Below are 24,425 nucleotides of genomic sequence, written 5' to 3'. Positions count from 1 at the left end.
GCTATTAGATGTAAGCCCATGGATGCTACTATGGACCATAGCCTCATGCTTTGTTTGCACAAGGGGTAAGAGTGAGTCCCCCCTTGCTTGTTGATATACCACAACTGTGGTATTGTCTGTCCTGATCAACAGAGTCCCAGGGTAGAGTAAGTCCTTGAAAGCCAACAAGGCTACTGCACTGTCATCAATTATTTTAAGTTTATGTGCAGATGAATCTGTTGGGTGGTCCAAGTCCCCTGTATGCCCCTGACCTCGAGATGAGCCCCCCATGTAACATCTGAGGCGTCTGTGTTGAGAGTCTGGCTGGCAGGCGGTGGGTGGAAAGGCAGACCCTTGTTCTGAGAACAGGCTGTCGCCCACCAGAGGAACTCCATTTATAGAAAGGGACACGGGAAGAATCAAGTCCAAGTCCTGTGTGTGTTGACACCAAACATTCTTGAGGTACCATTGAGGTTTTCCCATATGCAGCCTTGCATATGGGATCATCAAAATACATGAAGCCATGAACCCCAGTGCTTGCAGGAATTGCCTTGCAGAGAGCTGGGTCATGCTTGCCAAGTTCATGAAGTAAGCGGAAAGATCTTCTTGCTTCTGTTGAGGGAGGAATACCATCTGGGTAGTTGTATTCAGACTCGCTCCCAAGAAAACAATCTCCCTGAAGGAACCAACTTTGACTTCTTTTCATTGAGAGTGTAATCCAAAGAGGTGCGAATGTCCTTCACGAAATCCAAATCCTTTTCTAGTTGTTCTGGAGAATTTGCTTGAATGACACACTCATCCAGGTAAGGATAAATTTGAATGTTTCTCTGCCTGCAAAAAAGCAATGGCTGGAGCCAGGCACTTCATAAAAACTCTGGGAGCAGTAGATAAGCCAAAGGGCAATGCAGAGAATTGAAAGTGTTGCTCCCTAGCCCTGAAGTGAAGGATCTGCCTGCAACTCTCCCTTATTGGGATGTGCAGATAAGCCTCCTTGAGATCCAAAGTTACCAGCCATGAATCCTTGCCAAGCATTGGTAGTAATTGTTGAAGGGTGAGCATCTTGAATTTTTTGATCACCAGAAAAGTGTTTAGCATGGACAGATACAGAATAGGGTGCCAGGTGCCTCCTTTCTTGGGTACCAGAAAAAGTCTTGAATAAAAACCCAGGCCTGTCTGATTTGCAGGAACTGGCTCTACAGCCCCCATAGTCAGTAGAGAAGAAATTTGTGTTTCCATCTCTGCCCTGCAAGTTCTGGGTATGTCTGGGTACCCTTGTAAAAGAGGGAAGGTGTGAAAGTAAAATCTGTAACCTTGGTTTACTATATTGAGCACCCATTTGTCGTCTGTGATGGTAGACTGGCTAACCTTCTCCCCAAAGGAAACCCAGGGTCCGCAAAGGTAGGCAGCAGAAGGCCGGAGTCATTGAGAATGTTTGCTTCGGGAAGCTGGCTTAGAACTCCCCGATTTAGCAAAAGAATGCCATTGCTTAGTCCTTTGAGGGACAGAAGCCTGCCCTCTGGAAGACCTGAAACAACTAGGCCTAGAGCGACCCTGCTTGCCAGGATCATGGAAAGACCAATTCTTGGAAGGATAATGCCTACTGAATCGAGGAGGCTGAACCTGAAGGAAATCTTTTACAGCTTGCATAGATTTTTCCTTATCCTCCAACTTCTTCAGTACCTCCTCAGCCTTATTACCAAAAATATTGTCCTTGCTCAAAGGAACATCCAGCAATTTAAATTTAACTGCTTCAGAAAGAGGCTGCTCCCTGAGCCAAGCATGCCTTCTAATGACAGAACCAGTGGCTGCTGCTCTGCAGGAAGCTTCCAAAGTGTCAAAACCACAATGAAGTGAATGCTCATTAACTGAAGTGGCAGAATTCACCAAGTCTTGCAAATCTTTGTTCTCCGTCATGGAAGGAATATCTCCAAGTTTAGTCTCAAATGCCTCTAAAGTATGCTACTGATACTTAAGCATGTGAAAAAGACAATTCCACGGATCTAATGGCGAGAGTTGCAGAGGTATAGACTTTTTTACCCCACCTGTCCAAGGTCCTAGATTCCTTATCAGAAGGCACAGGGTTTTTTAGCAATAGTAGCCTTAACACCCTTGGGGCCTTGAGAAATAATGTCTGGATCAGCAGTAGGGTTTTTAAAAAGGAATTGATGAGAATCGGAAACCCTGTAATACCTATCCAGTTTTCTGGGGGCAGGAGGAACAGAATTAGGAGTTAAAGAATCTTCCATGAAAACATCATCCACAACTTCCAAAACTGGAGGTATAGCCAGAGGCTTATGCTGTGGCAAATCTAAAAAATTCCCGGATTCTTTTCTTAGACTGTGGAAAATCCTGACATTCCCATTTAAAATGCTCCCTAAGAGTATACAAAGTATCCCCAAAGGAAAAATCTTCTGGAGGGGAGGCAGAAGGAATAGAGTCTTCAGCACCAGAATCCTCAAAGCCAGAAAAAAGTTGAGAATTTCTTTCTTCACCAGCAGTCATACAGGAATTTTCAGAATCTGAGACAGACAAAACATCAGGAGATAATTTCCTAGCCCTCTTTGAAGGGGGGGAAGAGAGCCTCTAATCAGGGAAAGAAGATCACCAGCCATCTTTACCAACTGGGACTGAGACACAGGAGGGGAGGCAGATGCCTGCTTGTGAGTAGGTTTGCAGCTGGAAGGTTTACTAGCAATCTGGAGGGACTTGGAAGGCCTAGCAACTGCAGAAGTCTGAACTAAGGTAGTCGGTCTGGTTCTCGTCTCATTTTTATTTTACTTATTTACATTTGTTGACCGGGACTGTCCAACTGGACCATTTTCAGCGGAGGCTCGGGGAGAAAAGCTCCACAGTTAAAATAAACAGACAGTAGTTACACTGGCTTACAATGATGCCTCATGTCGAAAAGAAGAGGCATCAAAAGTCAGTGCCTACAAAGCGGCTCCGGACCCATCTGAGGCAGTGACAGGCGGAGGGTCTGAAGACGAAATAGCAGCCTGCGGCATGGAGGACTCTATATAAATGTCTTGGCAGAGGCTTGTGGCTGAAAATCTGCGGACTGCAGGGGCTGCAAAAGCACCTCACTGACTACCACTGTGCTGACAAACATGTAAGGTGTTAAAGCCAGTGGAATATAAATTGGCTTTCTCTAGCCAAAATTGAATGGCCTCTAACCTAGCCCAATGAGGAATGTTGGTGTACAGGGCAGTCACACAATCTTTAAAAGAAAGAGATCTCAGTCCATACTCAAAAAAGGCCCTAATGGGCGCAGTGGCATGTCTGGGGATGACTCCCCCTCCGCCACTGATATTGAAATTATCCCCACCTCGGAGTCACCGGCAGCTAAGAGACAACTGAGTACCGACCCATAAGGGGGGGGGGGCAAGCATAGAGGGGGCAGGAAACACTGGTCCCACAAACACCATTCAACATCTTTTGGATTTGATTCTACCACATTAAGAGAAACCAGTAATGTGCATAACATTTCTACCTACTCACTGTCTGAAGTTGAAATAAAACTACACAACAAGGGTCTTAATTTTGTCCCTGTTTTTTTTGTTACTGAAGATACATTTGCCAATGTCGTCTCAAATTTTTGCTGAATGTTGAATCTAACATTGTTTTTTTGCAGATGACATTCAGGTTCAAAGATCTACTGATTTTCATTTCCGGAAATCCTCTTTTATGCCACCCATGGACAAACCCGTTGCTACATTTAAGGATTGTGTGCTCAAAGATCTACACTTTAACAAGTTTCTTCTTACTAACATGTAACACAACCTTACCAAGCAGGAACAAGAGGTGTTAACCCAGCTTAGGAATAATCATGACATTGTAATATTACCAGCTGACAAAGGTGAGGCGGTCGTGGTTATGAATTGGTCAATGTATCTTACAGAAGCCGAAAGACCGCTATCTGATGGGCAATTTTATATGCACATGCCATTAGATCCAACACCAAATTCAAACTGGAAATAGATTCCTTAACCGTGCCCTGGAAGAGGATATTATTAGTAAGCAAATCTTGTATCACTTGACCATGTCTGGTCCCCAATCCCAACATCTTTATCTACTGCCCAAAATTCATAAAGATCCATGTAAACCACCGGGTAGGCCAGTCGTATCAGGCAAGAGGTCACTCACGGAACCTTTAGCTGCATTTCTTACTAAATATCTTCAACCCCTTCTATCCATGGTCAGGGCCAGTATCTAAGACACTACTCAATTCTTACAGATCGTGAGGGATACACAATTGGATTCTGGTTGGTTAATGTGCACACTGTGTATCTGGACGATTGTTGGATGGTGTGGAGGGGGGGGTGACACATATGTAAAGGAATTTGTACAGTGCCCCAGTGAGAATAAGGGGAGCATCCAATTTACATTAAATTTTGACATCAACCAAATTATATTTTTGGATGTGACCATCACTACAGAGGTTGATCACACACACTCAGGACTGAGGTATTTCATAAACATCCTCAATACAACACTTTACTCCATGCCAGTAATCATCACCCTTGACATCACATCATCCACAACATCCCCAAATCCCAGTTTCTAAGGATAAGATGCGTTTGGTTCTTCTGAAAACTCCTATGATTTTTATCAATAGAATTTGAAAAACAGATTCCTTCAAATAGGATATGACATTCATAACATAACTGAGGCAAGTCAATTTGCTTCACAACAACCCAGACATTCCTTGTTACAGTACAAATATATTTCAAAGGATAGCAATCTAGTTGAGCCGGTTCGTCTTGTTACCACATTTGGGTGCAACATCAACACCTTCAGGCAGATCATTAATCACCATTGGGACATTCTTATGGCAAATAAGCTTTGCGAGGCTCTTTCTTCAAAATGTCTTTTCTCATCCCATAGGAATCCGACGCTGGACTCGTATTTCAATCATTACAAACATAAGATGCCCTCCAACACACAGCAGGTCACAATATTTGGGGGCAAATTGGTAGGATGCATTCCCTGCAGTCACTGTTCAGCCTGTACGCATGTACTTAAGAGCAAAGTATTCACCAGCAGCAACACTTCCAAGGTTTACGACATTTCATGTTTTGGTAACTGCAGCACTGACTGGGTCATATATCTGGCTACTTGCTCCTACTCTGCTTTTTATATGGGAAAACGTCTAAGTCACTGAGGGTTCGTATTTCTGAGCACCTCAGTGACATAAGAAATAAAAGGATGTCAAGCTCATTATTTAAACACACCAGGACCCACGCCACTGTCCATTTCAAATTTATCATTATTGATAGGATTATGTGAAACAGAATGTCTAAACCTGGTTGGCACACTATGTTAAATAAAAAAGAATCCAGTTGGATTATTAGGTTGGGAGGTCTGTTTAAACCATGCTTGAATGAGGTAAATTGATTGTCCAATGAGATGCTATTTTGCAATTAGGTTCACTAATTAAATGTGTGTGTGCTTGTTAATGTTATATTTTTTGGCCGAAACTGGTCTGCTGTTTATCTTTATTTCTATTTTGAACCTGCCACATTAAACTGTTAATAATTTCATCCTTGGTGCTAGACATTTCTTGTTTTTGATTACAGTGGTTTAGATTTCCTTGTTCTACACTGTTGATGTACAAAGCCACTGACATGTTGTTCGTTTGAATTGCACCCGCCCCGGAAAGGATAGCATTCTGATAGGCCTGCAACTGTAAAAGCACTGCTCTCATCTCTAGGACACGGATATGCAAGTTGGCCTCTTAGGGGAGCCAACTGCCTTGGATCATCTTGCCCACAAATTGATCCCCTACTCCAACTGAGAAACATCCATGGCCACTATGGCCTTGGACTGAGAGGAAACGAATGGACAGCTTTTAGAACGTGATCTTCGTTGTTAGCACGCATTGAAAAATCCTCACACAAAATCTGTCTGAAGATAAAATTATCACTGCTAACACTGATCCTAGGGCTTGAAGGACCAACCAGACTGAAATATAGATACTGCAGATTGTTATTCTGATCTATAATCTGATTTTCTGTACTTCTGATATTGGTAGTGGAGCTACCATAGATTTTGTGTTGAAAATTGCTCTTATGAATTCCAAGTTTCACGTGAGTCGTAGATGAAACCTGTAATTTATGGTTATCCCCAGATGAGAGCAAGCCTGAAGAATCTGATTCCATGCCCTTATCAACAGATGCCTGGTCGAGGAGCTAAGGAGCCAATTGTCTAGATATGGAAAACCCCAGAATCCCTACAGTCTCTGGTGACCTGCTACTACTGCCAAACATGTGGTAACACCCTAGGGGCTGTGATAAGGCCTAAGGGCAGAGCTCTGGACTCAAAGTGACTGGCACCCAGCCGGAAACCTCAAAGTGACTGGCACCCAGCCGGAAACCTAAAAACCTTCTGCACTGTCTGTTCATCTTTATGTGATAATACACATCTTGATGGTCGCTAGAGTACATCCAGTCATCTTTTCCCAGAAAAAGGAGAATGAACTGAACCCTGACCATCTGAAACTTTGTGATTCTACCTGAATTGTTCAGTATGCCAAGATCCAAAATTGGTATCCAGTCCTATGTTTTCTTGGCATGAAAAGGAATCTTTAGATTCCATCTAGTCTGGTGGGACATCTTAGATGACTTTCTCTAGCAGGTTTAGAATGTGAATTGCTGTTTTTTTCCCTGTAACTGGGTGAAACACTGTGGATTTTTTTGGCAGTGAAAGGGACCATGTAGTATTACATTACTTCTGAATATAATCCTCTGCACACAAGTTTTTTTTTTTTTATGTCTAGCCAGGCGCTGTGATGCAGTGAAGTCCCTAATTGCCTTCAAAAATGACCAATCAGGCCTCCTTTTAGGAGTGCTGGAAGGCTCTGTTAGAGAAAGAATCTCTAGATCTCTGGTGTTGAGATCCTCCTCTGCCACAAGGGTGGCAGTGACTATTTGAGTTCCCCCTCTGCCCCTAGGTGAACTTTCGCCTTGTGTGCTCTGGAAAGGACCCCAGGACTTTCGAAACCACATCTTCAGCCCACTTCATTGATTTCTTTTAAAGAATCTTTGAGGGGTTGAAAAATGTATGCCCACTGCAGAGAGGGTCTTTTCATTCTTCTCACACCTGCATAAAGTTTCTTTTACTGTGGGTCTAAACAAGGAAGTGCTGGAAAAAGGGAGCACTAATGAATGACAACTTGAAGGGCTCCATGAAATCACATAAGCGCATCCAGGCATGCCCCCTAATGGAAAAGCCTGAACCCACTGCCTCTGAGGCACCTTCAGCTGCATGGGAAATTAGTCTCATGGATGAATTTGAAATAGATTGTAGACAGACACAGATGACTGCATACCTGCTGGAATGGACCCTGAAAGGGAATTCGAAAGTTCCTTTATCAAATCCCTTTGCAACCCAGTAAAATGCGCCAAGTAATTCAGTGACTTAAGGGTACAGGCCGCAGAAGAGTAGATACGCTTCCCAAACCTGTTCATTGCCCTACACTCACTGTTAGGGGGGGGATGAACAGTGGAACTCTGTTTGGAAAGTTCCTTTTTGGTGGCCACCACCATGACCATAGCATCCAGGAGCACTCCTTTAGCCTCAAAGTCCTTCCTCAAAGGTGGTGCTAGAATTTTGTCTGGTCTCCTGGGTATGGGTTCAACTGTGTAGGGTTCTTTTCACGCCCGCCAAGCAACCAAATCAGTTAGATCGTTGACAGGCAGAGTAACTCAGGAGGTAGATGGGTCAGCTCTGAATGCCTCCAGAAATCCTGACTCCTCAGGTGAAGGACTGCTGGCAGTCCAATCACCTCTCTGTTTCAGGATCTCGAGGAGGTCTCCAAATGAGAACTCTTCTGGTGGTGATTATGGGGACCATTCGCTTTCATCAAAGTCATATGTATCCTCAGTAACTGACTCTTGAGAAGAGTCTAAGTGCCTCCTCTTACACTTTCTCTTCCTAGGGACTTCCTCCATAGGGTGTCCTGGAGAGTTGTCAGAAGAGACTATAATATCATGCTGGGTATTCTTGGAGGACTTGGGCTGGCTGCCCCTTAGGTGTCAAATGGAGAGGCTCGGGGCACAGATGCATCCGGAAGGACTACAAATCCAAGGAGGCGAGGCTGGATCCATCAGTCCTGTCAAAGCAGATAAAGCCCTCTTCACAACCTCAAAGGCTGACTGCTGTGTAGAGAGAGAAGATCTTGGATCCAAGAAGGCAGGCTTCTGGTCTGTAACTCTCTCCCGAACTGAAAGCAGTCTCCCCGAGGAGGCCCAGTGCCAACGGGCCAAGGTGTAGAGACAGTGCTGAAATTTTTGGAGTCAACTCCAACACCTTGGATCTGACAATGAGGCTGCAGCTCAGGGAGTCCTCTGGATCTGAAAAAGTTGTAGCCAAGGAGCTCAGAGTCCACTTCAGATCCGATAAGGTCATTCTCGGATTCAAGCCTGACAGACCTGGATCCTGGGTCTCTGAAACATCCAATGGAATCAGAGGAGGAGAGTGAAATGGTGGAGTGGATGATAGACAGACTGTCTGATCCAAGCTGTTAGGCATTGGTAAACACACCAATTTGGATCTGTGCCAAGGGAAACCTCATCATCTGACCCACATCTTCTTCAGTTAGACCTCTAGGTGACGGAGATGATACCAGTGGCGGGGATTTTGTAGAAAGAGCAGGATCAACTGATGGGGAATACCGGGTCCTGGGTAAAGTCACAGGATCTGACTGCTTTTTAGTGGGATCTGAAGGTAATGGATCAGACGGTATCTTTCTTTTTGCCTCCGAGGATATTGGATCCGACAATGTCTTTCTTTTTGGATCTGAAGGGTGACAGGTATGAGACTTCCACGGATCCAATTTTGATTTCTTCCTAGAAGGCTCAGAGAATGGCGTCAAGGAAGTAGGTGGAGCAGGAGATTTAGACTCCTTTGATTCTCTTGTGAGGGGGGGGGGGGGCGAGCCCCAGTAATAGCCTCTCTGAAAGAAGAAGGCAACAAACCTTCCAATATCAACTTGTTTTTTCTATCCACCACAGAGCATGGATTATAATTTTTATAACTAGAACATTCTTATACAGTAAACACAGACTATGAGTGTCCGACATAGGCATTTTATGTCCAGACACAGAACATTTTTTGAAACCGGACAGCCTTTTTTCTGCCATGGTAATGGCAAAGAAAAACGGAAGAACTGAGCTTAATACAGATAAGTTTAAAACTCAAAGTCTTGGCTAGATTTTTCTTTAGTTTTTACTGACTGGTTTGTCTGTGTGACCTTTTTAATCATTGTTTTAGTACATCAGAATAAAGGAATAGCAATTGCTAATAATGGCAAGTAAGGTTACTCTAAGAAGTAGGAAGAGAACAGAGACTGCCAACAATGGCAACACAGATTAAACTAATGAGTAAGAAAAACAGGAAGAAATTCAATCAACTATAAAGAAAATAGGCTTTATTAACTTGACGAGGGTAAGGGAATAATAAAGGATGAAAGATATGGTGAAAAAAATTCAACTTACCTGAAAAATAAGAGCTACTGCCAACCATATCTTTCACGAAAAGCAGCAAACAAGATCTGAGGTAACAGGGTTGGTGCGTTGTGGTTAAGGGAGAGGCTCAAGTGTTTTTTTGTTCCCATGAACTTTAGTAATGGTCGAATCGGATCCAAATCAGTTGATGATGGAATAAAAATTGACATTATCAGATCCATGTCCAAAAATGGATACGGGAAGCAGCAAATAACTGAGCTGCTTTCTGAATGACAGCAAACTAGATCTGGGGCAGTTCTAGTAATGTGGAGGTTTATGGATAGAGGATGTGGAGCAAGCTGAGCTAAAGACTTGGGAATCTGCCAGTGTCAGATTCGCTAACCCACAGGTTGAACCCTGACAGAAAAGACAACATTGGATCAAGAATTAAGAAAGGCTCCTGGCAATGTTGGGTGTATACAGAGTGCTTTGCACTCTGATCAAGATTCTAAAGAATGCTGACCCAAGGCTAGTGCAACTTTTCATGAGGAAATGAGAAAACCTTTGACTGAAACAGAAGCAAAGATAAGGTGGGTAAGCACACATTATGATTTACTGTAACTGTGAATCCCTTCCCCTAAAAAGATCTGAGGAGACTTTACTGATAGCCCTCTTCTGCCACAAATAAGAATATTGATTCCAAAGAACAAAGGAAGAAAAGTTGTGACCAGACAAATTTCAGTTTTTGCTAGATAACACTTTACGAGCACTGAAAGATCTGAACTGCAAGTTAACACTTTAACAGAGACTAGATTTACATATCCAAGATCTCTAGAACATTCTTTATAAGTGAAGCAAAAGCAATCACAAATTGCGCCAAATTTAAAAATTACAGGACCCTTAAAAATACGCTTCTTGTCAACATTTCTCATTTATTACGTTTGAAGTGAAAGAACCCTCAACCATCACACTTCCATTAAATGATCCAAAACTGAAACAATTTGGGTTTATTTTTTCAATTTGCAACACACTTTTTAAAACATTCCATGACTCACAATGAGAGAGAAAATGCATGCCATACTCAAGTTAAAAAAGAGGCAATGGTTTAGAGGTGCTGTGGCAGAATACACCTGTACAAATTATGTCTGGGAATTTCAACTGGATTAGCAGTTTAAATATGCAACTCAGGAGCACTTCATAACCATTCGTTTCTCACCTGTTGGTGCTGCTGCGGCTGCTGCTGTTGCTGCTGCTGCTGCTGATATTCTTCCTGTTGCAACTGCCTAGCCAATTCCAAGTCATTCACTGTGGATGGACCACCTTGTTGCTGTAAGGACAGGGCAACCATGTAATCCTACAAACACATCAGACAGAGCCATGAACCATCCTATTAGTTATATATGTACATACTCTGGGCATAACTCCTGACTGCCTCCACTCACACCTTAGTGTGCCACCTGCCTTACCATTTGATACTGTATTTATGCAGTGATTTTCTGCTTATCCCATGCTCCGCATAACTTCCAGCTACATACTTGTTCAGGATCCACGTAACTACTGTCAAACTATCCAATGTCAGGAGCACCTTCTAACTGCCCATTTATTTACAGCCATAAAGTTCCACTTACGCTCCTCTCGATTTGCACCACGCCTATCACCAGTATGTCCACCTACAACACTGCAACACACGCTAACAATATTCTTAAAAGATAAGTCATAGGCACCTGAAGTTTACCAACCTAGATTAGCACAGCATATACTTAGTCTTGCTCATCTAAATTAATCTATGATTCAGGGTCTGCACACCTTACCATTTCCAAATGTACTTTGTTTCTATTCATTTTGCTGATGCACCACTCTCTCTCTCTCTCTCTTTGGTCAAGGCACCACCTGCACTCTCTGTCCAACAAACTGAATTTACATTCATTCACATGGGTTCACAGGCAAGCATTAAGCAATTACTTTGCTGACCATCACATTCCTAGCCAAAAAACATATTCAGAAGTTCCTTACAGCCTCAAGGAGGACAAGACATACTAGATCAGGGCAAAATTTGAGGCTGCTCATCAAATTATCTATTGTTACCTTGAAGGCAACAAGGGTGCTACTCTGCTTGACATGTAGTAGAAATCTGTTCCACTGGCGAGGAATACATTAGAATATGAATTTATCATGCAGTCTTATCTACTGATGAAGGCTGAGTTACCTTAACGAGTTACTTTAGGTACCAGTTGTTCTGCAAAGGAATAGGAGGTCAAAGAATGTTGGATCTTTCACGGCTCAAAAGGCCGGACAAAGATCTCCATGGAGGAGTCTATGAAAACAGAAGAGAGAGAGGGCTGACAGTCTGTCCAGATAACCAAGATCTAGGAGGCCACTGATAATTTTAATTATGAATCACCAAGGTCTCTTAAGCTGGATGATATATTTAGAGAAATGCATGCTTACAAGTATATTCTACTCAGCAATGGGGTCTGATGAGACACAAGCAATGGAAATTAAGACTTGTTTGGATCTAGTGGAGATGCTTTTGAAAATTAGATAAGCCAGACAGAAAGCTTTCCAAATTACTGCAAAGATATGATGGTTAAACAATAAGGAATTCTAAACAAATGTTTCCCTAATGAACGTGTCTGCTTGGATGGGTGAGTCATCTCTATAGCAAGTGAAAAAGTTTTGTATATCAAAATGAATTGTGCTACATTTTTTTCACATTTAATTTGAGACTACTGTCCTTGCATAAGTTAACACGGTCTAACCCATGTCAGAGCAACTAGAACAATTGTGAGTCAGTTGAAGATCAAATAATAGCATCTGGTTGACAGCTATCTGCAAACATTGATAACCACAAGCCAGAAGTGTTGGCCTAAAGGTCTGAGAAAAATATGCCAAATAGGAAAGGACCCAACCCTGAGCCGTGGGCTACACCACTAGAAACTTTTTCTGCTTTCAACTGTGACTTTAACCATGTGTTATTAGACAACCAGTTAGCTGTCCACCACACAACATACAGACTTACGTTCAGATTTACAAGTCTGTCAATACTGCCTGCATGGGGAACAGTGTCAAAGACCTTGGTCAGTTCCAGATACACTGTATGCACTATATCACCACTACCCACTGCTTCAGGTACTTTTTCAAAGAAATTCATGAGGTTAAAAAGGCTGGAACATCCATTAACAAAGTCAAACTGAAAAGGCCCCAAGGTTGAGATTTTCAATGTCCAAATTAGTGAGGGCTGAGATAGTAAGTTCCATAGCTTTACACAGGAGGCTAGTGAGACAAATGGGTCTATAGTTACCAAGGTCCGTGGTTGTGCCAACATTGTGTAACAGCATTACAATGGCTGTTTCCAGGTGATAGGTATGTAACCAGTAGAGAGGTTTCATTTAAGAGTTTAAGGAGGGGCTCAGATAAGTTATATATGGCACTGATAATCAGGCAACTTGTTATATTATCAGGGCCCATGGATGAAATGTTTTTAGCTTTTGGGAGGTTTGAGAGAATTTGTTCCATAGTAATTAAAGGGAGTGGCTGGGATTGTGGAATGGCTGTAACTGTAGGTGGAATAAAATTTGAGCTGAATTTGTCAGCTAGGATATTAGCTATTTCTTTTGGGGCAGACTGTGCAGCATTATTGTGGGTTACCTCCAAACATTGTGGGGTGTTAGTTACTAACTTTCTAACTATATGTCCTTAACATGCATTCCTTAAGAAAATATAACAAATAACGTACAACCTTCTCTCACTCTACTAAACAACTGTATGCTTTAATTCACAGTCCTTTTCCCTCCAAAATAATTTAACTTCTTGCTTCCCTTTTACTTCTTCTCACTTCCTTATACTTAAAACTCATTTATGCTTTCTTTATCTCTCTATTTCTACCTCACAATTAATAAATTTTTCTTCTATCTGTTCAGTTCTACAAGTTTTAAACAGGTATACTTTCTGGTTTATGTTTAATATAAAAATAAAGATAATTTTTGATCTTTTGTATAAAAACTTTCATTCTCTTATCTCCTGAAGTTTCTCCATTTTGTATTTGTTCATTTGTATAACTGCACATATGTCTGTTAATATATTCTGTTAATATTTCTTGTATAGTTAACGTATTGTATTTTTTTCTTTGTGGAGCTTTTCTCCTTGGGTCTCCACTGAAAATGGGTCATACGCCCAGCTGGACGAACCTGGTCAACAAATGACAACTAAATAAATTAAATAAAGTTAAAGGCATATTTGTAGTCAATTAAAATAGAGTTGAAGGATTTGATCTTGGAAGGGAAGACAGCAAGGCTCAAGTGGGATAAGCTGATTCTACCAACAGAACAAGGCGGGCTAGGATTACCTAATTTGAGGGGGTATTTTACAGCAACACAGTTAAGGATCTTATACACAGCACAAGCAGAAAACTAAAATTCAAAGTGGAAAAGAATGATGCTGACATAGGGAGGAAGCTCAAGAAATAAGGAGAGATTGGAATTTTGGATGCAGACTCATGCAGAATAACCAAAATCATACATAGTATTATATTCATAAAACAGCATTGAGTATTCCAAGAACCAAACCAGCATGAGACTGGAGAAAAGAGATTTTGCTGAGAGGGATGACTGTGGTCCGGGATACAGATAATACACAAGAGGGGGCTGGAATGTATTGGAGTAAACTGGCACAGGAACCAAGGTACTGTGAGCAAATAACTAGAAAGGGAAAGGTAACAGAATGGGAAGAGGTCAAGAATTTATTTGGACTGCAGGTTAGAGATTGCCTTCCCTAACATGAACTGATATCAGAGTATAGGCAAACAGAAAGAAATAGGGGGCTCCTAAATGAAAGACCAGCACTGGTAGAATTTTTAATAGAATCTAGAACAGAAGCTGCTGTTAAAAAGTAGTAATTAATAAAGCAATAAAATATTGCATGATAATTATAAGAATCAATCAGAGGAGCTTAGAAAGAATTGGGAAGAGAGACTGGATAAGCAATTCACAAAGAGACAATGGGAGATATATGTATATCTCCCAAATATGAAAAAGTCTAGAAGATTTAGGATCTTTGCTTGGAAGGGTTTACATAGGTATTTTTATACCCAAAGTAGACTACAAAGAATTTTTCCTGAGGTGGATAGCAAATGTTGGACGTGTGACGGGCAAGAAAGAGGTAGCTGGGAACAAATTTTGTGGGAGTGTAATGAGCTGGCAGAGTTTAGGGATTCCCTGCAGACCGCTCTGTCGGAAATGCTGGGTGAGCAGATTGGACTGACTTGGGAGATGATTTTTTTTAAGTTATACTACAGAAATGTTATTGCCTAAACATAGTAAAGCCTTGCTGAGTCTAATTATGGTGGCTGGCAAAAAAGCAATTACTAGAAAATGGAATTCGAAGTCTAGACCAACTTTAATAGAAGGGGTGAATATAGTAACAGAGATAAAACAGCTGGAATTGGGATCTTTATAAAAGTGAATGAGCAAACTACATAGAAAAAAATGGGAACTGTGAGAACAATACATGCAGAGCAGGAATGAGGTTTAAGAGGCAGGATTTGAATGAGCCATATAATGCTTAACTGACAATGACTGGATGGTTTATAAGTGATGTATAATGTTTGCAACTACAGTTGTTTCAATGGTGTCTGTGATGTAAACTGTTTGCAACTAAAGTGGTATCATTTTGTATGTTTTTCAGTTATATAAATGTAACATTGCCTTTGTCATATGTGAAGATTTAATAAAGGTGTTTGGAGAAAAGAAAGGCACATTTGTAGTTATTTTTGTTTTTGGTGACTACATTTGAGCTTCTTAATGGTTTCCCTAAGCTCTTTACTTGCTTGCTTAAGTCTGCTCTTAATGTAGGTAGAATGAGACCTCTTGAGCGCTGAGCAATTTTGTTCTCTTGTTAGATAATTTATTAATATGGGTATTCCACCACTAGGGTTTGTTTTTAAATTTCTCATTAGATCTGATGTGGACAGGGACTGCTTTAGCAATACAAATATTTAAGTAGGAATAGAAATCAGAGGCAAAGGCAGCAGGTTAGCAAAGGGATCCATCGGAAGAGGATTACAACAGAACTTATTTAGGTAGTCAAGTAACTGAAGATTTGCTTTTGTGAAGTTCTTAAATGCAAGGGAAGTACCACCAGTTTTAAAAGAAAATGTCACTTAATTTATGATCTGATTTAATAAGTCAGGATGATGCATATTGAGACATTCAAAAAGTGACAATATCTTAAAGGAGCATATCAAGAACATTGAGACCCCTAGTAAGATTCTTTTCTGCAAATCTTGAAATACCAACAATTTGGAGACCCTACTTGCAATAAGTGATATACTCATGCATGTCTGCCCACCTACAAATGAACTTGTATGGCCGAAGTTGGCTAGACAGGTCATCCACTGGCAGGACTACATCAGTGGGGAATTACTGATCAACCAAGGGTGGTTCTCTCATACAAAAGAAGTGGTAGGAATGTGTCTAGGATCCTTTCATATCTCAAAAGATACAATAAAATAGTATAATTTATATTTAGCATTGATGACCCTCCCTGCAGAGTCCTATGGTTAGGGTGAATACCAAACAGTCAGTGACCAGGGTGGAAGAAAAGTACAGTTTTGTACCTACCATAAATGTAGATGTTCGAAGATCCACATTGCTGCAGTCCTAACACTTGGGTAGTCCGCTGTCCCTCGGTCGGCCCGAATATCAGAGTATAAGGCTGACGTCGGTCAAGGCGCATTTGACTGACATCAGAACGTCAGGGTACAAATGCGCATGACCGACGTCATATCCTCAGTCTTTTCTTGCCCCAGATGTCAGAAGACCCTAAAAAGAAAGGTCAAAACCCATAGACAACAACTAAACAACCAACCAGCCTAACACCAAAAATATATACAATATATACAATATACACAATATACCTCAGATGGATAACCCAACCCACACAACCACCTCACACTACAGAGGGGAAGGAGGGAGGGTAAATTGGACTGCAGCAATGTGGATCTTCGAACATCTACATTTATGGTAGGTACAAAACTGTACTATGTTCTTCATCTCACACTGCTGCAGTCCTAACACTTGGGTAGAATCCCAAAGCAGAGGTAAGGGAGGATGGCTAAACTATAATGAAGCAGGAGCTGCCAAAATGCCCTGCAACACAGCAGTGGCAAAACCAGCCCTGGATTTAGAGAATAGTGGAAGGTGGTAATGCCTAGAGAAGGTATGCACTGAACTCCAAGTGGCTGCCTCCAGAATATCCTTAGTCGCCACCCCCCTCAAAAAAGCTGTCGAAGTGGCAGTAGCCCTAGTGGAATGAGGCCTAATCCCAACTGGAATCTCTTTGCCATGATGGGAATAACAGAAAGCAATGCAAAATCCAATCCACTTAGAAATAGTTTGTTTTGACACGGGCTTGCCCTGAGAGCACAAAGCAAAAGAAACTAATAACTGCTGAGATTGTCTGAACCCTTTAGTTCTGTCCAAATAATATCTCAACTGCCTGTGTACATCTAAAGTGTGCAAAATCTTTTCCCCTTTATTTTGGGGATTTGCATAGAAAGTAGGCAAATGAATAGTTTGGTTTAAAGCCACACTAGAAACCACTTTAGGCATAAAGGAAGGATTAGTACGTAAAGATGCCCTATCCTTATGGAAAATTAAGAAAGGCTCAACTGCCATAAGGGCCTGCAATTCAGAAACCCTTCTTGCAGAGGTAATGGCCAACAAAAAAGCAGTCTTCCATGACAAATATTTCAACTCAGCAGTAGCTGCAGGCTCAAAAGGTTGTAGAGTGAGTTTCTCCAACACAAAATTGAGATCCCAAGCAGGAGTAGGAGCCCTTTGTGGGGGTCTTATATTCTTTGCCCCTCTAAGAAATTGCTTGAACAAAGGATGAGAAAACAATGGTGGGTCACAATCGTAGTGAGCTGAAATTGCTGCAGCATGAATCTTAATAGAAGAGAAGGACAAACCTTTGTCTAACAATTCAGTAAGATATTGAAGAGCCACACTTAAATCAGGCTCAGAAACATCCAAATCCTTAGCTGCACTCCAAAACAAAAATCTCTTCCATTTATCTGCGTACACTTTCCTTGTACTAGGCCTTCTAGCTTCCAAAATCACATTCAAAACTTGTTGTGGAAGTTGAGACCCTCTATGGTTCAAAACAGAATATGCCAGGCTGTTAGGTGCAGAGAGTGAAGCTTGACATTGAGCAAATGACTGTCCTCCTGGGACAACAGATGTGGAATCAAAGGCAAAGGCCATGGAGGCTTCCATACTAGACTTCTCAGTAATGGGTACCAGTGCTGTCGAGGCCAATCTGGAGCTATCAAAATCATCCTTGGCTTGTCCTGTCTGACCTTCAGAAGTACCTTTGGGAGGAGAGGCAGAGGTGGAAAGGCATACACATGAAGATTTTTCCAACTGAAAGAAAGAGCATCCACTTTCCAAGCTGTGGGATGAAACCTCTTTGTGCAAAACTTTGGCAGCTGGTGGTTTAGTGGAGAAGCGAACAGATCTATGTCTGGAGTTCCCCAGGACACTGTCAATTTCTGAAATACATGAAGATCCAGTTTCCACTCGTGGGGATCCATGATTTGTCTGCTTAACACATCTGCTAAGGAGTTCTGTGCTCCCGGCAGAAACCTTGCCTGAAGACTTAGTTGTAAACTGAGAGCAGTCTCCCACAAAATCATTGCCTGCCTGCATAGAGGATAAGAATGTGTTCCCCCTTGCTTGTTGATGTACCACATGACAGTTGTGTTGTCTGTTAGAATCAACACCTGCCCTGGAAGAAGTAAATCCTTGAAAGCTATTAATGCAAACTGGAATGCTAACATCTCCTTCAAGTTGATATGTAGATGCTGTAGTCTGACAGGCCACTTGTCTTGTATCCACTTTCCGTTTAGATGAGCTCCCCAAGCTTTGTCCGAGGCATCTGTCGTTAAAATTTGACTCGCCTCTGGCCGGGTCACAGAGAGTCCCTTGTTTAGGTGACATTCCTGAGCTCACCACAAAAATTCCTTTTGAATGCAAGGTATTATTTGAATGACAGTGTCCAGATCCTGGCAGTGCTGTGTCCATACATTTTGAGATACCATTGCAACTTCCTCATATGCAGTTTGGCATTGGGAAGCACCAGAATACAAGATGCCATGAACCCTAAGGCTTGAAGGACTGTCCTTGCAGTCAGCCCGGACTGAAGAGATAGATGATGGAAGTAAAGGGAAAGATTCTTTTGTTTGTCCGGGGTTAGAAAGGCCATCTGGGATGCTGTATTCAGTCTTACACCCAGAAAGCACATGTCTTGAGAGGGTACTAGACTGGACTTTATTTCGTTCACAGAATACCCCAGGCATCTTAGCACTGCTATCACATATTCCAAATGACGAAGAAGCTCTTCCTGCCTTGAGCCAGAATCAGGCAATCGTCCAAATAAGGATAGATTTGTATTCCTTTCAGCCTGAAGAAAGCTATCACTGGAGCCAGAACTTTCGTAAATACTCTGGGCGCAGTAGATAAGCCAAAGGGCAATGCAGAGAACTGATAGTGAGAAGTCCCAGTCCAAAAACGTAGATACTTCCTGCAACTTAGCCTGATAGGAACATGAAGGTAAGCCTCCTTGAGATCCAATGTTACCATCCAGTGATCCTTGCCCAGCAGAGGTAAAAGCTGTTGTAACGCCAACATTTTGAACTTGGGAATGTCCAGATAAGTGTTGAGGATAGATAAGTCCAAAATTGGTCTCCACGTGTTCCCCTTTTTTGGTACAAGGAACAGGCGAGAATAAAATCCTAGGCCCCTTTCTGGTATAGGAACTGGCTGTATGGCCCCTATTTGGAGTAACAGAGAAATTTGCTTGTGAGCCTCTATTCTTTGTTGTGGAGGAATGTCTGGCATGCCTTTGAAAGGAGGCAAGGTATGGAAATAAAACCTGTAACTGTGATGTATGATATCCAATACCCATCTGTCTTGGGTAATCAAACTCCAATTTTCTTTGAAAAGTGCCAACCTTCCTCCCAAAGGTGCTGCCAGCTGAGAAGGTTCTGGCAGCGGAAAAGGTAGGTCATTGGGTCTGTTTACGAAAGGACTGACCCCTGCCCTCACCCGAAGACTGTGCAGGAGAACTCCCTGTTCTAGGCCTGAAAGAGCCCTGACCTCTGCCCCTGCCACGTCTAGATCTACCCCTAGACTGGGAATCATAAGAAGGATACGTCCACCCCTTAGTAGGCCAATTTCTACTAAATTTTGGAGGCTGAACCTGCAAAAAATCTTTAACAGTCTGCATAGACTTAGCCTTGTCTTCCATTTTCTTTAAAACTGCCTCAACAGGAGAACCAAACAAGACATCAGATTGCAAAGGGGCATCCAAAATCCTAGTTTTAACACGGTCAGATAAATTTTGATCCCTCAGCCAGGCATGCCTGTGAAGAACTGACCCAGTGGCAGCCACCCTAGACGAGGCCTGTACAGCATCAAAACCACATTGCAAAGAATGCTTACCCACCTGTTCAGAAACATGCACTAAATCTTGTAACTCTTTACAATCAATACCTTCTGCCAGAGCATCAACCTTAGATTTCAACTGTGAAAGGAGATAATTTTGATATTTCAACATGTGAAACTGGCAATTCAAAGCTCTCATGGCTAGAGTGGAAGAAGTATAAACTTTCTTTCCCCATCTATCCAAGGCCCTGGCCTCCTTATCTGCAGGAACCGGATTCTTGACAACAGAAGCCTTAACACCCTTAGGCCCCTGGCTAACAGTTTCTGGGTCTGCCCTAGGACTCTTAAAAAGATACTTATGAGCTTCAGGCACCCGGTAATACCTATCAGGTTTAACAGGAGCAGGAGGCAAAGAATCAGGATTAAGAGAAGCCTCTGCAAACACATCTTCCACCACATTCAGAACAGGAGGTATAGCCAAAGGCCTATGCTGGGGTAAAAACAAAAACTCCCTAAGCCTTTTCCTGGAATCAGAGAAGTCCTGACCTTCCCATTTAAAATGCTCTCTCATGGAGTGAAGGGTCTCTGAAAAAGAAAAATCCTCAGGAGGAGAAGCAGAAGGAGTAGAATCATCCACATCAGAATCAGAATAATGAGAATACTCCTGCAAGTCTTCAGCCAAGACTCAGACACATCAGAAACCTGATCAATAATCCCCAACACTGGTTCCATCCTAGGCCTCTTATCAGGAGGGGGCATAGAGCCTCTAATTAAAGCAATTAAATCTTCTGCCATTTTAAGCATGTGCTTCTTGGGCACAGAACCTGAAGAACTAGGAGTGACACCCACAGAAGCTAAACTAGACCTGCCTCTAGGAGAAGCCTTGGAAGCAGAAAGAGAGGGCCTAGATACTTTAGGAAGGGAGGGGAGTACAGATATCTGAGAAGCCCCTACAGCCTGACCTGCCTCCTGGGAGGCCACATCCTGTAAAATCAAAGTTTCTCCCTGTGACTCCAGAGAGGCCTCCGGAACCACCGGTTCCACTGACGCCTCTAAAGAACCGGCGTCCGGTTCGGACGACTCCTCTAACCTAGGTTTAACTGCCTTGTCCTTGCGCTTCTTTGAGGAAGCCGGCGTCGGAGCATCCGACGTCATATTGTAATTGCACCGCTTCCCAAAGACCAACCTGGCACAATCCAACCTACGCTTTATAGTGCGTTTATTGAACCTAGCACAAAAGCGACACCCAACAACGTCGTGCTCAGGTCCCAAACAAGGTATACACAAATTATGATAATCCCTATGCGGTATCTGTTTCCCACAAGAAATACAGTTATTCACTTTTTCTGACATCCGGTAAACCACTGAGGCAAGAAAAAAACAAAATATTCCCCAACGGGGTACTTAACCAACTCTGACTTCGGTCTGAAACTCCGAATTTGAAAAATTTCAGAACGCCGAACGGCACTTGCAACACTGCTTCTGCATCGGACCATGCGGCAAAAAAGACTGAGGATATGACGTCGGTCATGCGCATTTGTACCCTGACGTTCTGATGTCAGTCAAATGCGCCTTGACTGACGTCAGCCTTATACTCTGATATTCGGGCCGACCGAGGGACAGCGGACTACCCAAGTGTTAGGACTGCAGCAATGTGAGATGAAGAACATCTAGAGGAACATACTAGACCAGACAACATAAACCAGAATCATGGAATACAGCCTTACCAGAAGAGACCAAACTCCAAGAATTGGATTAAGGCAATAATGCTGGGAGAACAAGGCCTGCAAAAAAATAAACTAAAGCAAGCATTAGAGGTAGCTACTCCTGGAGAACAGCTTGCTTTGACAACAACATTAAAGGCCAGAAAGCAAAGTCACATAGTGATGAAGAAAACAAACTGTTGATCCACTATTTGGTAAATTTAAGCTTTCTGTTTATGCCAGACAGGCAGCCACTGATACATCTAGTGAGTGGATCTGCTTCACAGAACGACTGAGCAATGCTCCGCCTCCATATGAGAGAAAGGTCCTTGTCCCCTCTCTATTTCTACTACCACAAAAACAAGCAGAAAAAATATACTCGTCCTGGTTCAGACACAAAACAAAGGGACTGGGGGAAGGAAACCTGATCCCTACTACTAGGAAAAGAATTTAGTTTAAGGATGAAAAGTCACCACAGTTGTACCCAAAGACAAAACAGCAGACAATCAAGCCTATTGAACATACAGCCCAATTCCGACCAAAGGGCGAGCATTCTCAAAATGAGGACACAGAAGCACTGCTAAAGGGACTCAACCAACTAAATTTGGTCCTCAATTATGCCTCCATCAAGGATAATGTGCACAAATCTGTCTGGGAGTCCTCATGAAAAAACCAAGACCAGAGCATATAACCACTTGAAATAGCAAGAAAGCCCAAAGTGGACCAACTTGGGTAGCACAGGGTACTTTATCATCCAAATTCAGAACTATCTCTACTCGGAAGTCCAAGTAGAAGAGATCCCAGCAACTCAAAGCCTCCCAAGGTCCCAGAAAGTAGGCAGGAGTGGTCAGGGAAAGACAGTTAGAGGCCAGACCCTAAGGGTGAGCCAGATGTCACTGAAACAGAAAGAACAAGCCCAGTCATGAACAAATAAGCTCCCAGTACTGCCAGAGGTACAAAATCACACATCCACAACCTACTCAGCCACAGAGAAACACAACAATGAGTTTACTCTTCCCTAAACTCTACAGATAAATGTAGAAATAAGAGCAATTAATGTTTAGAATCATTGGGAACCAAAGGAAAGATAATGTAAATCACTCCAATCACCCTTACATGCATGATGATCAATCAGAAGGGAAGGATGGGCAGATGGGCAATGTCTGGAGTGTCTCAAATCCAGGTACTCCGAGAAAGTCTCTGAATCCGCAACGCCAAAATAAAAGACTATAGGAGAGTCTCAGACAGGCAAGCATGTTCTCACCTAAATGAATGAGAAGTAGTAAAAGCATACAACTTGAGACAATAGCAACACACCAAAAACTCAACCACTCCTAGTCATAGGGAACAATCTATGCCCCTCATTTGACAATGTACTGTTGCATGTACTGGGTACAAGGTCAAAATAATGAAGTCACCAGAAGAAGCTAGACTCAAAGCCAAAACAGGGAGAAACAGTTTCTTCAGGTCCAACTGGTGAAAAGCAGACCTGCTCAAGTAGGGCGGACCACTGACCCAGATATGCAAAGAAACCTAAAAGGCAACGCCCATTACCAAATGTCACTTAATGGCAAAAGTAAGGCTGCAAAAAGTAAACTCCCACCTAAGGTTTGGTGAGGATTACCCACCAACCCACACCCTCATGACAAGGGACTAACAACAGGAAAGGACTTAAGAAAGGGAGAGTCTGCTTTAAAGCACTGCTGTAGTATACATCAATATTGCCATTCTCAAGTTAGCAATGGAACCAAGGAAAATGTGGGTGCATTATTGCTCAGAGGATGCAATTAGATCAGAACCTGAGACACAAACCCTCCCTGCATTCATATCCATTGCCCAAGACCTCACGGGACCTCTCAAAGGGCAGAGATGATCAACAAGGCAACTGCACAGCCTCATACTTAAAACAGCAAGTAAACAGAGGGTAAGAAAGGCTTATGACGTCTATCTTGTGGGCCAACAAAACAGTGATGCTGAGGACATTGACTAAACTCCATGAAGTTTTTAATCAAGATAAATATTCCAGAAGACAATGTACCATGTGAGATGCACCTTTCTGCAGCTAGCTTTTAGTATTTAAAGTTATATACTTTTATAATGATGCTCCCCTTTTGAGCTGTAAAACAAACTGCAGTCAATGATGCATAATGCATTCATTATGTTACACTAACCATTTTAATTAATTTTAATTTCATACTCAGCATGTCTTTTTCATCAAATAAAATTTTACTCAATGCATTCAATAGGAAAGTGTAAATTAATTCAACTTTTCTGTATTTGGTGCCGTTAACTCTAAATCAGTCCATACTCCTGCCATGTTTCTTCAGTGGTCTTCAATATATGGAAAATTTGACAAAGCTGTAGTCGTTGGACAACTGATCTTCCTTTTGGAGAGTTCTTGAGGCACTGCAGCTTTTCTCCCTTATCGTTTGGCAACCACAAGTCTCTTTTTTTTCCTGTGAAAATACTGGCTGTGATACCTTTTGCAGCTCATACTCCTGGAATGCTAATATATTTTCCCTGCACAAATGCCTGCAGTTTCTTCAACAAAGCTTTCTATCTTTTACACTAAGTATGGCAGTTTTTTTTCTCAAACTATGTCAACCACAGGCTGCAAAATTTATATGGTTTCTGCATTTTCGCTTAATCTTCTGCTTGCAGGTCTATATGTCTCTGCAGTTTATGTCACAGCAGTGCTCTGCTACTGCTGATTTCTTTCCAGCATTTCCTGCACTCTGATGATTTTCAGATTATCAGCAATTTAGCCGAAGGTGGTAATCTGCTACTTGACCATCTGCTCATTAGCAGCCAAGACAGACAGGAACCAAATCCCTGCAACTGAGTATTCTTATATTCCA

The 24,425-nt window shown here is 42.2% G+C and overlaps 1 protein-coding gene across 5 annotated transcripts in view; it reads right to left on the bottom strand.

Moving 5' to 3' along the window:
- The window catches only part of MINDY1 (MINDY lysine 48 deubiquitinase 1), a 578,575-nt gene that overhangs the window by 17,801 nt on the left and 536,349 nt on the right, over positions 1 to 24,425 (bottom strand). For 3 of the 5 annotated variants that reach the window (XM_044080035.1, XM_044080034.1, XM_044080033.1), the window contains one exon: positions 10,639 to 10,776. The exons of 1 other annotated variant lie outside the window; for it this stretch is intronic. In XM_044080035.1, the coding sequence (XP_043935970.1) occupies positions 10,639 to 10,776 (138 nt within the window). The remainder of the gene's footprint in view (positions 1 to 10,638; positions 10,777 to 24,425) is intronic. One more of the 5 variants, XM_044080036.1, reaches the window with a different exon arrangement.

The sequence above is a fragment of the Protopterus annectens genome, chromosome 8.part0 (genome assembly GCF_019279795.1).
Source record: "Protopterus annectens isolate FY-2018-M chromosome 8.part0, PAN1.0, whole genome shotgun sequence".
NCBI lineage: Eukaryota > Metazoa > Chordata > Ceratodontiformes > Protopteridae > Protopterus > Protopterus annectens.
Note: the sequence above shows the minus strand (reverse complement) of the source record. Positions and strands in the feature narration are given on the sequence as shown.